Raw genomic sequence first — 13,858 nt, forward strand, 5'->3', positions numbered from 1 at the left:
ATTACTGCTTTACAAGCGCATAAGAAACATTAACTTTACTGATCAGGATAAGTTCAATATTTCAAATGGTCATACAGTTTACTTTACTAACATAGTAGCATAAGCAGTTAGGTAACGTTAGATCGCAAGTTTCATTGACTTTGTGTATGTGGCAGAATAACAGATTCAACTCATTAAATGTCTTTTGAAGGTTTAATAAACACAGACTAAAAATAACACTACAATTCACACAGAAAGTACATACTAAATATGCATCAAGAGAGTAGAAGTATAGATATTAACGAAAGAATACATAAAAGAGAATAATGAATAGACTGAAGTTAGAGAGAGATAAAAGAGAGAGAGAGAGACAAAGAGAGAGGGAGAGAGAGAGACAAAGAGAGTGGGGGAGGGTAAGAAACAGCTTTCCTTCAGTTCAACCAAATACGACCTTCACGGAGTTAATTTATCCCAACGGGAGAATAACACACCCTCTTTACAGCAGTAAGAATAAGAATACTTGCATTCTTTTTGGTTTCGTTTTGGCTTCTCGCTTGTGTGCGTATGTGTCTCTGCGTGTCTCTGCGTGTCCGGCGGTCCTTTCCGAGGTTGGGAGGGAAGCGGCTGTTTGCTTTAGCGATGCTTCGTGTTCTTGAAGATCGGATTGTAGAAGAGAAGATTTTTGGAAGAGATGAGGCCTGCTTGGAGGGCCTGCATTGGTGGCATGGCTTGAGTGAGAGAAGAGAGAAGAGGAAGAGGGCAGAGCCTGTCTTCACTGGTCTTTTTAAGGTCTGGAAATAGTCCCACCCTCCAGGGTTAGACTTAACCAATGAGAGTGTTGGGATTTCCCGGCGGGAAATTCCTCAGCAGAATTTATTGCCCTTTGTTTGAAAGTTCGACTCAGTGGGTCTCTGAGTCTTCATACTATAATTAATGCAACAAACACACACTGCATTTTCTGAATAAGTGATATACATGGAAGTGTAAGTCGTGAAGTGAGCATTAATTTGATAGGAGACATGACATATATGAGGTTATCTGAACTAGTACTTTGTTAAGACAAAGACAAAAAGATGCAAAATACCATACAGAATAAACATTTTACAAGACAGTTATGTGTTTACATATAATGTCCTGGGGTGCATGTTCATTTATAGATGGTTTGTCTATAATTTGAGGCAAAAGCTCTGTGTCTTAAAGTCTTTGTGTATAAGACTTCATGTGGCCACATTCTTTCCGGTCATAAAAGATCTTATCAGATGGTTTCCAGGGTAGCTGAAGAATCCTTCTCTGTTGTGTTGGGGGAAGGTCTGTCCATCAGCACACTTTCAAAACATATTTGTTAAAGGTAACTGGCGATTGTGTGTTTGATTCGCCTGAGTCGCTACAACTGTCACGTTTTATTAATTGAATGCATCCTTGCTGAATTAATTTATTAATTTATTTTCTCCCAGAAAAATGGGTCTTACTGACCCAAAACTTTCTATTTCAGATAAATTCTGTTCTTTTAAGCTTTCTAATAATCAAATGTTTTAACTGTTTCAACACTGATAATAATCATAAATGTGTGTTGATCATCAGATCCTCATCTGAGAGTGATTAGTGAAGGATCATGTGACACTGAAGACTGGAGTAATGATGATAAATTCAGCTTTGATCACAGGAATAAATTACACTTTACTATATATTATAAATAGAAAACCGTTATTTTACATTTTAATAATATATCATATTACTGTTTTGTGTTTAGGTTTAATAAAATAAAGCCTTTGTTAGAAGAGACTTATGGATAAATTCAGGATGTAGCTTCCATGCTGTGTCCTGATGAGTGTTTGCATTCGTGTCAAATCTGTGTTATGTATCGTGCATCAATATTGATTGTTCTTCTAATGTGCATTCAGCAGAGTGTAGGTGATTGTGTCACCGCAGGTGTGACTTCATCTCTCAGGTGTGCGCTGAGAGGAAGTGGGCGTGGCCTTTCCAGGAGGTCTCCTCCCATAGCAACCGCTCGAGCGTGAATGCAGTCGCTCGAGTGGAGACGCCAGAAGCGCACGTGAAACCACGCCAACAAAACACACGCCAAATGAGCGTCCGCGAGCCGGGGTAGAGGCTTCAGCCGCCGCCATGAACGACAAATACCACCGGGCGGCCCGAGACGGGCACCTGCACCTGCTGAAAGACGCGACGCGCAAAGAGCTGAACGCGCCGGATGAGGATGGGATGACGCCGACGCTCTGGGCCGCGCACCACGGCAACCTGGACGCGCTCAGACTGCTGGTGGCACGAGGGTGAGTGAAACATGAATTATTCATGTAGAATGTATATGTTTTTAATTGATTATTTATGCTTTAATATGTTTTAATTGATGCATTTATTTTTTTAATATGCACTTGAATTTTAAACTGATACTACAAATGCTGTATGTGTGAAAATAATACGTTTTTGTTGTTGTTGTAATATTCGCTGATCCAGCATGTTGTTAGAGACTGTAGGCATTTATTTTCATAACTGGACTGTTATCTAGTATAGTAACTAAAAACATTGTCCACAAATAAAATATAACAATGGCAGTGTAATTAAACTTGTGTAAAGCAATCTGAAAATCTTAGCATGTGAAAATGTCTTAAAAATATACATTTTTGATGTCAGGGGTCCCTGAGACCCTCAACAATGCAATATTTTTCAGAGATGATGTGTTATATTGTTACATACTGCTGATTAGTGTATTGTTTTTCTTTTAAGCATTTAGTAAACAGAAATAAAAATAATTAAAAATCCGGTAACACTTTCATTTAAGCTTACGCTTTATTTTACAGTGTCATTGTTACATATATTACATGTACTTACCATAGTAATAACCCTCAAACCAAACCAGAATCCTAACCCTACTGTGAGTACATATTAATATTACTCAGTACTTAAATATATAATTAGGCTACACTGTAGCTATAACACCTTAAAATAAAGTGTAACCCTTTATTTTAAGGTGGCTTTGTTACATAGATACTAAGTAAATATTAAGCAACTACATTACTATAGGGTTTGGTTTGATTCAGTGTTGGTTGCATGTAATTTTGCATAATTTACTGTAATTACTCTGGCAAATGTAGCAATGATGCTGTAAATTAAAGTGTTACCTTAATTTTAAGGTGATGTATAGTTACACGTTACTACATGTACAGTAATAACAGTAAATTATGCATATTTACATGCAACTAAAGCAGAAAGTACATGTAGTTTAATAATATTAGCCAGTGCAGTTTCACTTTATTTTAAGCTGTCATTATTACAATGTCATTATATAATTAACTACAATTTGTACTTACTATAGGGTTAGGGTAGGATTAGGGTTTGGTTGATGGTTAGCGGAGTGTAATTATGCATAATATTGTACATATAATGTGTAAGTCCATTGTAACTACGTCCCCTTAACCAAACTTTCTTTGTGGAACTTTAAGTGATTATAGCATCAGTTTGTTTGTAAGGCCTTTAAATTCTTTGATTCGACTTGAAGAAGGTAGTTTTAACAGTTTATACATTTTTAAAATAATTAATATGATATAAAGCCCTCTCAGGTCTAGTTATGTTTTGCGTATAGCGTCTCATTACCAGGATGGCTGTTCTGTGTTCTCCTGTATCAGATCACATCTGCACCGAGATCATTAAGTCCAACACACAGCTGATGGATATCTGGATTGTTTTATTTGCATATTTACTGCCCAGGGCTAATTAAATTAAAGGTCACCAGGAGAATAATGCATCTGTCTTGAGCGATGCTTTTCTGTCGTCTTCTCTTACTAATGGTTAAAAGAACTCGTCCTATAATGCATAATGAACTCTGCATGCAAGGAGTTGCAGATAAAGGCACACTGTAATAATCTTGCTGATGTTTACATGCTGTTATATTACTTATGAAAAGGGCTGCTGGAAGATTCTTTTAATATAAAAATCATCGTATGTCTTTGGAACAGCAGGAGGGAAAGTGAATAATAACATTGTTTTCACTTTTCCTGTGAGCTTTTCTTTTGGAGGCTCTTGCTTTAGGAGGAAGCTGTAGCATTGTACCGTTTATCAAGTCATTAGGTAATTAGATCTAAATAACCTGGCTCTTATCTCATGACAAGGTTAATAATGGAAGCTAAATGTTTTGCTCTGTGAACACCCTCACTGTTCTCGAATTAGTGTTCTGCATCAGATCTGTTACTGAAAGAGGCGAATGCAGTTTGAGTCATAGTGTGTGTGTGTGTGTGCGTGCGTGCGTGCGTGCGTGCGTGCGTGCGTGCGTGCGTGCGTGCTGATTTTGAGGTAACACGTATGTAATTCTGTGGAACGGATTAGTAACGTTTGCATCGACGTGAAACGCTGTTTGCCACCCATTGTACTTGCATAATATTTCCAATGCATTTCTATAAAAAACAGGACATTCAATTAAAAAATAAAGGCGTGCCCTAGATTTTATCCATTGGGAGTTGATTGGATTATAAAAAGTGTGTATTAGATTATTAAATTGACTCGGTGGTTGGAGAGGAGATGTCATCCAAATACAATTGTACACAATGCACAAATAAATAATTGACAAAAATGTGCACAATTTCAATTTCATAATTATTTTGAACAGAGCTAAGGAATACACTTTTTTGTTGCTGAAAATGCTTTTACTTGGAAGTATTGACAAAAGCAGACTTGGCATCATCAACCAAGTGAGCATCACGGCTCCAGCATGTCTGCGCTACATCTCGGGCGTAATGCTTGAGAGTTCACCGCCTCATGCACATTCATCGAGAGAGGGATTTTACACATGGTCAGACAGAGAGAAAGATGGTAATGTTCACAGTTAAAGGTCAATATAATGAATTAGGGCTATTCCTCTGCCACTTGACTCTGGCCTTTTGTTAACTTGAATGTCAGCACCATTATGCTCCTCAGTCTTTCACGTTTTTGCTTTCTGTAGTATTTCAATCCTGTGACCCCACATGGTCCCATAAAACCATGCAGAGTTTGCGCTGGTCCCCTTGCAGTGGTAGCCATTTTCACTGCAGCAATTCTTTTCTGATTTTTTGCTGACATGAGAACTTTCTTATGAACCTTAGCATATGAAATATGCAGCATAATTTCATCATCTATGGTCTGTTGGACTTCATTTCATTTGCACTTGTTCTAAATTGTCAGCATCGCATCTCATGCATGAAACAAGAAGAAACAAAGTCTGTAAAAGTATGGTTGGTAATGAATACTGCAGGTCTCTTTTAGTGCAGATGATGAATGCATTACATGGTGCACAGTTTTTAATGACTTCGAGAGGTGAGTCACAAAGGCAGTTTGTATAATGTGTGTAAGGTGTGTGTACATGTGTGTTACAGTGGGTAAGTGGAGCTGTAAAGCAAGCATCATGTTACGTATTCAGATTAACACCTCAGCACACATGAGAACATGAATGCATGTACTCATGCATCGACCTCCACATGTGCACAATCATCATAAAATGTGATCATTTTGAGATTATCAGCATTAGCCAGGAGCCATTATTAATTTGTATTAACTCTTTCCCTGCCAACGTGAAAAAAGTTGCCCGCCAGCATTTTTGGTCATTTTTACAAGTTTCATGGCCCCCAGAATATTTAGTTGTGTGAATATCTGAACATGATATATATCAAAAGAAAGAACAGAGCCTCTGCCTTTAAACAACAAAACTGTTTTATTCTAGCTTCATGCATTCTTTTTTTATCAACACTTTAGTGTGGGTAAGCTTCATAAAAAATAAAATTAGCAAAAAGCTAAGGAAACATTTTTGTCAAAGACCAAAACACAGATGAAGTAGATGGAGTCCATCAACACCCCCAGAGCTTCACAGTCCTGTAGCTCATCCTGTGTCGTCATTTCATTCAGTGACATTAGGCAGTGTTGATTTATACGCTGTTTAATGTTGGTGATCACATTATTTTACATATGCATCTGCTTACATATGATATTGCTTGCTTCTGCTTATTCTTCGCCTGTGTTTTCATCTAAAGATTCTGTACTCTTTCAGACGCCCCCTACCGTATAAGAGTATAATGGCCTTCAGCCATCCTGCTCTTTAGATATTAGTATTATCATCAGTTACTGACAACCATATCCATAAATTACTCATTTTGACCATGTAAACTGTGTTAGAATCAGCAGAATATATTTAGACATAACCAATCCACTATTGCTTCTGTTATTTGGTCCACAGTGGAGATCCAGATAAATGTGATATTTGGGGAAACACTCCCCTTCACCTGGCGGCAGCTAACGGCCATCTGAACTGTCTGTCCTTTCTGGTGTCCTTTGGCACTAATGTGTGGTGCTTGGACAATGACTACCACACGCCATTGGACATGGCGGCCTCTAGGGGCCACATGGAATGTGTGCGATATCTGGACTCCATCGCCGCCAAACAGATCACCATCAACCCCAAACTGGTGAGCAAACTGAAGGACCGTGCCTTCCGTAATGCAGAGAAACGCATTACGAACTGTGAAAAGCTCCAGCGCAAACATCACGAACGCATGGAGAAGCATTTCTTGAGAGAGAGCGCTGCGATGGACACGTCGGACACAATGAGTTACAGCAGTTTCAGCAGCACCTTAAGCCGAAGGATCCCTCAGTTCAACACCCTCGACTCCAACATGACATACTCACAGGTACTGTATCTGAACTCATGGGTACAAAAGGGCATCGAACCGGCAGCAACACTCAACATTAAACCTTTGCTTAACCATTGGGTAAATAAAAGCAGCGGTGTCCAATCCTACTCCCAGAGGGCCACAATCCTGCAGAGTTTATCTCCAGTCAAACACACCTTAACTAGCTATTCAGGGTCTTCAAGATCACTGAAAACTTTCAGGCAAGTGTGTTTGGGCAGGTTGAGGGACATTTGGCCCTCCAGGAGCAGGTTTGGACACCCCTGAATAAGAGTGTAGTATGTCACCAATAAGACTGCATTTCTGAATTTCAACTGAATTTGAGTTGAAATAGTTGCCTAATATGGAGATTCATGCTTGATTTTATGTTCTCATAGTAATATAGCTTAAATATGAAAACCTGTTACTTAAGCCCTGTTTACACCTAGTATTAAGATGTGTTATGGTCTTACAGATCACAAGTGGACAATGCTAAATAAAGGTGTAAATGGATCTACAGTGTTTTGAGCTTGTCCACTTTCGACAGCTTCCAGGGGTAGTGGAAAAGGCATTTGAGACACAAGATACTCATGAAGTCGAATGCATTCAAGCAGTCACAAAACACCCCCTACTCTCCGTCTACTGACCTAATGCGTAAATATATAGGTAAGCAGACTAGTCGGACGGGATTTATACTTTCTCGGTTGAAGACCTAAGTTTGGTTTGAAGATGAAAACTGTACCAAGCAGTGTTCTCTCACTATTCCTGATTTCTTAAATGCACTCACTGTGTTTGGCATGGTTTCGCAGCTATCTGAGCATAAATGAAAGCTGCTGCTCTCCAAATGTTTTTCCATTGTGTCCGTGTGCATTCCTATGTAAATGACACGTGCATAGTTTGTCCATTAGATTGAAAGATCTGTAAAAAGCCATACATTTACCCGCCCATAGACCCTCCCCTTGAAGAAATTTGAACCAGAAAGAAATATCATGTATACGTGTCTCTCTCGTCTAAATGTGATCCGATCGACCAAAATGCATCTTAAAACAAGGTGCTATAAAAGTCTTAGAAGGGGGTGTCTACATACTCAAACTCTGTTAAACAATGAGCAGTAGATTGCAACATTTGCTAGTTCGGTCCCCATCCCATGAGTTATCACAATTGTGCCCTTGTCCAACGGCCCAGGATGCTCAATGTCCCCCTGATATAAATGTACTACTGTACACTACTTTGGATAACACGTTCACTAAAGGAATACTTTTTTAATTTGTCTTTACAGGCAACGCTTCAGTCAACAACTAGAGGCCGAACCAAGATTTTGCGGCGTCTTGAGAAGAAGAAGCAAAGTGATGGAACATTCAAGATTTCCGAAGATGGCCGAAGGAGTGTTCGCTCGCTCTCCGGTCTTCAGCTGGGCAACGACGTCATGTTCATGAAACAGGGTACATATGTCAACCCACGCCAGCAGTCCAATCCTCGACTCAACATCCGTAACATGTTTTCTGGTAAACAGGACATTAGGGAAGACGAAGATGATGAGGTAGACACTGTTTCCCGGGCACTCAGTGATCCAGGTCTGTATGATGCTGCATACTCCGAAATAAGTACTGATTCCGGCCGGGACTCTTTGTTCAACCGCCCAGGACTCGGTACCATGGTATTCCGTCGGAATTATGTGACTGATGGGCTTTTCCGAATGGGACAAAATGAGGGCAGCGTGGTGGGGAGTGAACCAGTAGGACGAGCCCCAAACGTCCGCTTACGAGGGAGATTGCCACTACGGTCACCCAGTCTTGATGAAGTCAGCATAGGCAGCTCATTGAGCCTTCAAGAGAGGAATTTACAGGTACAAACTAAATAAATAGATACTATATGGATTCCACTTGTTCTACCACCTGAGCTTGATGGGCAGCTCCGGTCTTGGAGGTCCTGCAGTGTTTATCTCCATCCCCAATCTAACTTTCAAGATTGTGTTTGATTTGGGATATAGCTAAACTCTACAGGACAGTGGGGTTACCCATCCCTGCACTACATGGCCAGAATGTAAACACCAAAAAAACATCAAAAAAACAAGCTCATATATGCTTGTTGAACATTTAATTTCAGTACAAGGGGCATTAATAGAGAGTTGGTTACAGGTTCCACTCTTAAACTTTCCCACTAGATGTTGGAACATGACCGCAGTGATTGGTATCCCAATCAGACACGGCCTAGCACTGGATGTTTTGTGACATAACTCACAGTCTACATTTCCAAATTCTAAACGGTCAAGATTTCCAAAGACGGTGGAAGAGTGTTTGCTCTGTTGGAGAACAACAGTTTATGTGACTGATGAACAACAGGTTAGGACCCAAGACCAGTTGTGAAGAATGAAGACCAAGAGTCTTTAATTAAAGAAAACCTCTTTTACTGAAGAATAGTTTGCAGTTTAATCAGTTTCAAGTCTTACAAGGAGTTTGTAGGCCGTGCTCTCCCATACATACATTTTGCATAGCCATTATACTCTTTCCCAAGGTCTAACTTTAGGTTATATTGTTTCTGATTGCCTAAGAGAAAATAGACAGTCATAGTACATTTCCACTCGTTGACTGATAATCAGATGCACATCTCCACGCTTTCACCCTTGAATTAGGCCGTTGTGACCTTCCACGTTGGGAATAGGTGCCAGCTTGTCCGAAACAATAAATCTCCCTAGGATGCCTTTTGTCCACTTCCAATACTGATCTGTTCAAAAGAATACTAGCGCACATACACAAATACACAGCTTCCTCAAGATTGAAGTTAATAGACACTTTTTCCCAGACTGTGTCTGAAAAGCTTCCTAGAAGAGTGGAAGCTGTAACCATTTCCCTATTAATGTATTTCCAACTGATCCCCAATGTGTTCATTGGGGTTCAGGGCAGGAGATGTGAATGCCATTCAAAGTCTTCCAATTACAAAAATACATTTCTTTATTGACCTTTGTGCGTCATTCTGGAACAGAAAAGAGCCCTATTTTAGTACAAAATGGTTAGTGTTGAAAAGTTTCCAGAAACTTTCCAGAATTTTTGAAAAACTTTTTCTGAAACTTGTGGAAAACTTTTTCCAGGAAATTTACCAGAAACCTTTACAACCCTACAAATTGCTTGACTTTATGATTTTCTTTAAAATTCATAATAATTTCTTTAATATGTATGCATACCTGTTAAGTAAAGGTTGGTGTGGTCTAATATGTGCGTGTCCTGTAGGATTTGCCATGGGAGGAAGGAGACCTGGGTTTGGAGGAGGAGGATGACGAACTACAGCCATCGTCGGCTCCTTTGGAAGTGTTCCTGGCATCTCAGGGACTGAGTGACTTCCTGTCCATCTTCAATCGAGAGCAGATGGACCTGGAGGCGTTGCTGTTATGCTCTGAGCAGGACCTCACTAGCATCCACATCCCACTCGGACCTCGCAAAAAACTTCTGGATACGTGCAGCCGACGCAACCGCGTTATCGATGGAGCTGGCGGCATGCAAGACACTATTCTGTAAAAGAGTGTGTGTGTGTGTCTGTTATTGACTTTTCCAAAACATGGTGTACTCCCTTGCTGCCTGCTTAGGTGACTGCTTTTTAAGGCAGCATCCTAGCTGAATTGTATCCTCATTGGCAGCAACTAAACTTGGTACACAAATAGAGCTTCTCACGCAAAGTGCATGGGAGACTTGACTCCCAGCTGATACATGATACACACAAGTATGGAGTAAATCTATTTAATTGGAGTATTTTTTATCAGTACTTTATAACCAGCATTTCTCTCATCTTGTCCACCATTTTGGATGAATTTTGTTCTCTGAGCTCGTTGCATTCCAGGATTTATTTCTCTGCAAAGGGTACATGCCATGCTGTCTGAAAGCCAAAACGATGTATTTTAGGAGGCAGTATAATAATGCTATGATAATTACACTGCCTACTTTTTAGAACCCCTTTTCTTCTCATGTCAATGATGCCTCAACTGACCCTGTTTACAAAATGTGCATCCCCGGTCTTAAGGTGCATTCACATCATTTCACAGGCATCTTATGTTCATATTATTCCAAATAAAAGATGTTTTGGCTTTGTATTTTTATGAGAAAAAAAACTTGCTCTTTCTCTGAAATGACTGTTTTACTGCTAGCGTCTTTGCAGGCTATTGAATAATATTAATATAGCCGTTTCATTTTAAAATCCACGACATTGCAGAAGTAAAATGTGGTTGCACAATGCAGTTCACATGTTTAAAATGCTTCTTACCTCTGCATTTGGAACAGAGCCTGTGTGTGTGTGTGTGTGTGTGTGTGTGTGTGTGTGTGTGTGTGTGTGTGTGTGTGTGTGTGTGTGTGTGTGTGTGTGTGTGTGTGTGTGTGTGTGTGTGTGTGTGTGTGTGTGTGTGTGTGTGTGCGCATGAGTGAGGAAAACAACTGCCTCCTTGTGGCTGGGAGAAAAACTACAGGTCTTCTATGGTCTCGCATGACTTTCTATGCAGCACTGTTTCTTGCTCACAAATCTATCTATTGATCTATTTGGAGAATTCAGTCAATATGCAGTTATAAATGCCCTTGTTGTTTTGTGGTATAATTGGCATAAACTCTTAATCTGACCTGCTATTTACCAGCACGGGGATCAACACATTGAGGTTCCTGATTCACTCTGTGCATGGTCATGCATATGGATACTGTATTTTTAGGACTACTGTAAATTCGAGTAATTTGCAATAATAATTTGAATGATCAACTACATCAACTCACACCAGGAATTGAGGCTTTGCCACATGCAGCCCAGCTTAAATGTGAGAATGTGATTTGCTAGTAATGGAGCAAAAATCTATATGCACTATATTGCCAAAAGTATTGTGATACCCTGAATCATTGAAGAGCAGTGGAGACATGTTCTCTGGAGTGACCAATCACGCTTCTCTGTCTGGCAATCCGATGGACAAGTCTGGGTTTGACCGTTGCCAGGAGAACGGGACTTGCCTGAAGGCATTGTGCCGAGTGTAAAGTTTGGTGGAGAGGGATTATGGTGTGGGGTTGTTTTTCAGGGGTTGGCTTGGCCCTTTAGTTCCAGTGAAAGGCACTCTTAATGCTTCAGCATACCAAGACATTTTGGACAATTTCATGCTCCCAACTTTGTGGGAACAGTTTGGTGACGGCCCCTTCCTGTCCCAACATGACTGCGCTCCAGTGCACAAAGCGTCGGTCCATAACGACATGGATGAGGAGTTTGGTGTGGAGAACTTGACTGGCCTGCACAGAGTCCTGAGCTCAACCCGATAGAACAGCTTTGGGACGAATTAGAGCGGAGACTGAGAGCCAGGCCTTCTCGTCCAACATCAGTGCCTGACCTCACAAATGAGCTTCTAGAAGAATGGGCAAAAATCCCCATAAACACACTCCTAAACCTTGAGGAAAGCCTTCCCAGAAGAGCTGAGGCTGTTAGAGAGGGTGGGCCGACTCCATATTAAACCCTACGGATTAACAATGGGATGGCATTAAAGCTCATGTAAAGGCAGGCGTCCCAAAACTTTTGGAAATATAGTGTATCAGGGCTTTAATTTCCACAAATTTTCTCAGATTACGTTAAATTATGTTTTTATTCATCTCTTAATTTCAAGCATTTAAGCAGAAACATTTAGTCTTTAACATCAAACATCCAGGTCAGATATATCCAAACTTGCCTTGTCGCTTACTGTATATGCAAACATTATATCATTTGTGCAATTTGGAACTGAATTTTTATATATGGGATTATGTTTATAGTTGTGTGTGTATATAGGACATTATTGAAAGCACATTGCAGTTTAACTTATGGGAAAGTTACTGTATGCATTCTCCGGATGAAAGTCATTGTATGTTATACTGACTCCCGCTGAGAGATGGCTGGAGTTTGGGTGTGTGTGGAATGTCTTTATGGCCACCGGATGTTTGTACAGTTGTATTGATGTTCTGTACGGTTCTGTGTCGAGCAGGTGGCATGTTTGTTCTGGAGACTGTGTTCCTCTGCTATCTGCTCATTTATGGGTGTGTGTGCAGCAGGATTGAGAGGCTGACATGCTGAAAGCTGATATAACTCTTGTTACTTTATCTCTCTGTACAACACACTCCATCTTCATCTATACGTATAGCTACACTGCTATCCCATCTCTCATTTATGGTAGTAATGCTTTATTTGTTCCTGTGCCTTTTTCCTCTCATCTTTTGAAGTCTTGCATATTTTTTTTATAATACTCACAATATATTTATCATATTGTATGATTGTCCCTAACTATGCCAGGTCATATTTCACCCTATAAAATCAAAATAAATATGTACCTCACATTTTCAGGGTAGCCAAATGCCAGTATTTTCAGTGACAAATGTGGATAGTTGTGTTAAAATGTTAATTTAATAAACTAGTCATTATTACCAGTTGCGAATTGACCTGTGTTTGAGTTATTTCATGTATGTGTGTTTTAATGTTGTTTGTATTCAGTGCACTGTGTAGAATCGCTCACATCCTTCCTGCTTTTCTCTTTCTTTCTTTCTTTCTTTCTTTCTTTCTTTCTTTCTTTCTTTCTTTCTTTCTTTCTTTCTTTCTTTCTTTCTTTCTTTTTTCTCTGACCCATCGTTCTTTTGCTGAAACCTTTCTTTTGTCTTCTGCCAAGTAGAGTAAAAGGGAGAGAGAGAGAGAGAGAGAGAGAGAGAGAGAGAGAGAGAGAGAGAGAGAGGGAGAGAGAGAGAGAGAAGGCTTTGCTGAACACATGAGCGAGTCAACAGATAAGAGAGAGAGAGACGGTTTATTATATGGCTGTGTGAGGAGTGTTATCTGTGTGTGATTCAGGACACTGCGTGCGTTCACATGCACATCAGTAAACTGATAACTCACAAATATCAGCTTATTAAAACAACCAGTTTCCTCCGTTTACATGCGTTAGGGTTGTAAATTAACAACCCAAGTAAACCGCGTTTACACAACTTTATTAATAAACCGGGTTATTTCCTTGTAGTGACGTCAAAATAATAATTTCCATATCTGACTCAATAGTATTTCAAATGTTACGTCAGTTGTGATTTAATAAAGTGTATTAGCGGGAGATTTTCAGCTCATATTATCTCTCAAGCAGTTCCTGATGCCGCGTTTTGACTGAACCTCATCTACATCTGCTGTATGACATGAGAACATATATTTATCATTTTCTGGGTCTTAAAAGAGTCTGTGTTTGGGATATATCCCCTTCTTTCTTTCACGCAAAACACTCA

The 13,858-nt window shown here is 39.9% G+C and overlaps 1 protein-coding gene across 1 annotated transcript; it reads left to right on the forward strand.

Moving 5' to 3' along the window:
• Positions 1 to 1,428: 1,428 nt before the first annotated feature.
• On the forward strand, positions 1,429 to 10,999 carry ush1gb (Usher syndrome 1Gb (autosomal recessive)). Its single transcript, XM_067429779.1, has 4 exons — positions 1,429 to 2,267; positions 6,194 to 6,644; positions 7,903 to 8,469; positions 9,851 to 10,999. Exons 1-4 carry the CDS (start codon positions 2,104 to 2,106, stop codon positions 10,133 to 10,135), a joined length of 1,467 nt encoding a protein of 488 aa, XP_067285880.1. The 5' UTR covers positions 1,429 to 2,103; the 3' UTR covers positions 10,136 to 10,999.
• Positions 11,000 to 13,858: the final 2,859 nt, after the last annotated feature.

This window comes from Pseudorasbora parva, chromosome 21 (assembly GCF_024679245.1).
Source record: "Pseudorasbora parva isolate DD20220531a chromosome 21, ASM2467924v1, whole genome shotgun sequence".
Lineage (NCBI taxonomy): Eukaryota > Metazoa > Chordata > Actinopteri > Cypriniformes > Gobionidae > Pseudorasbora > Pseudorasbora parva.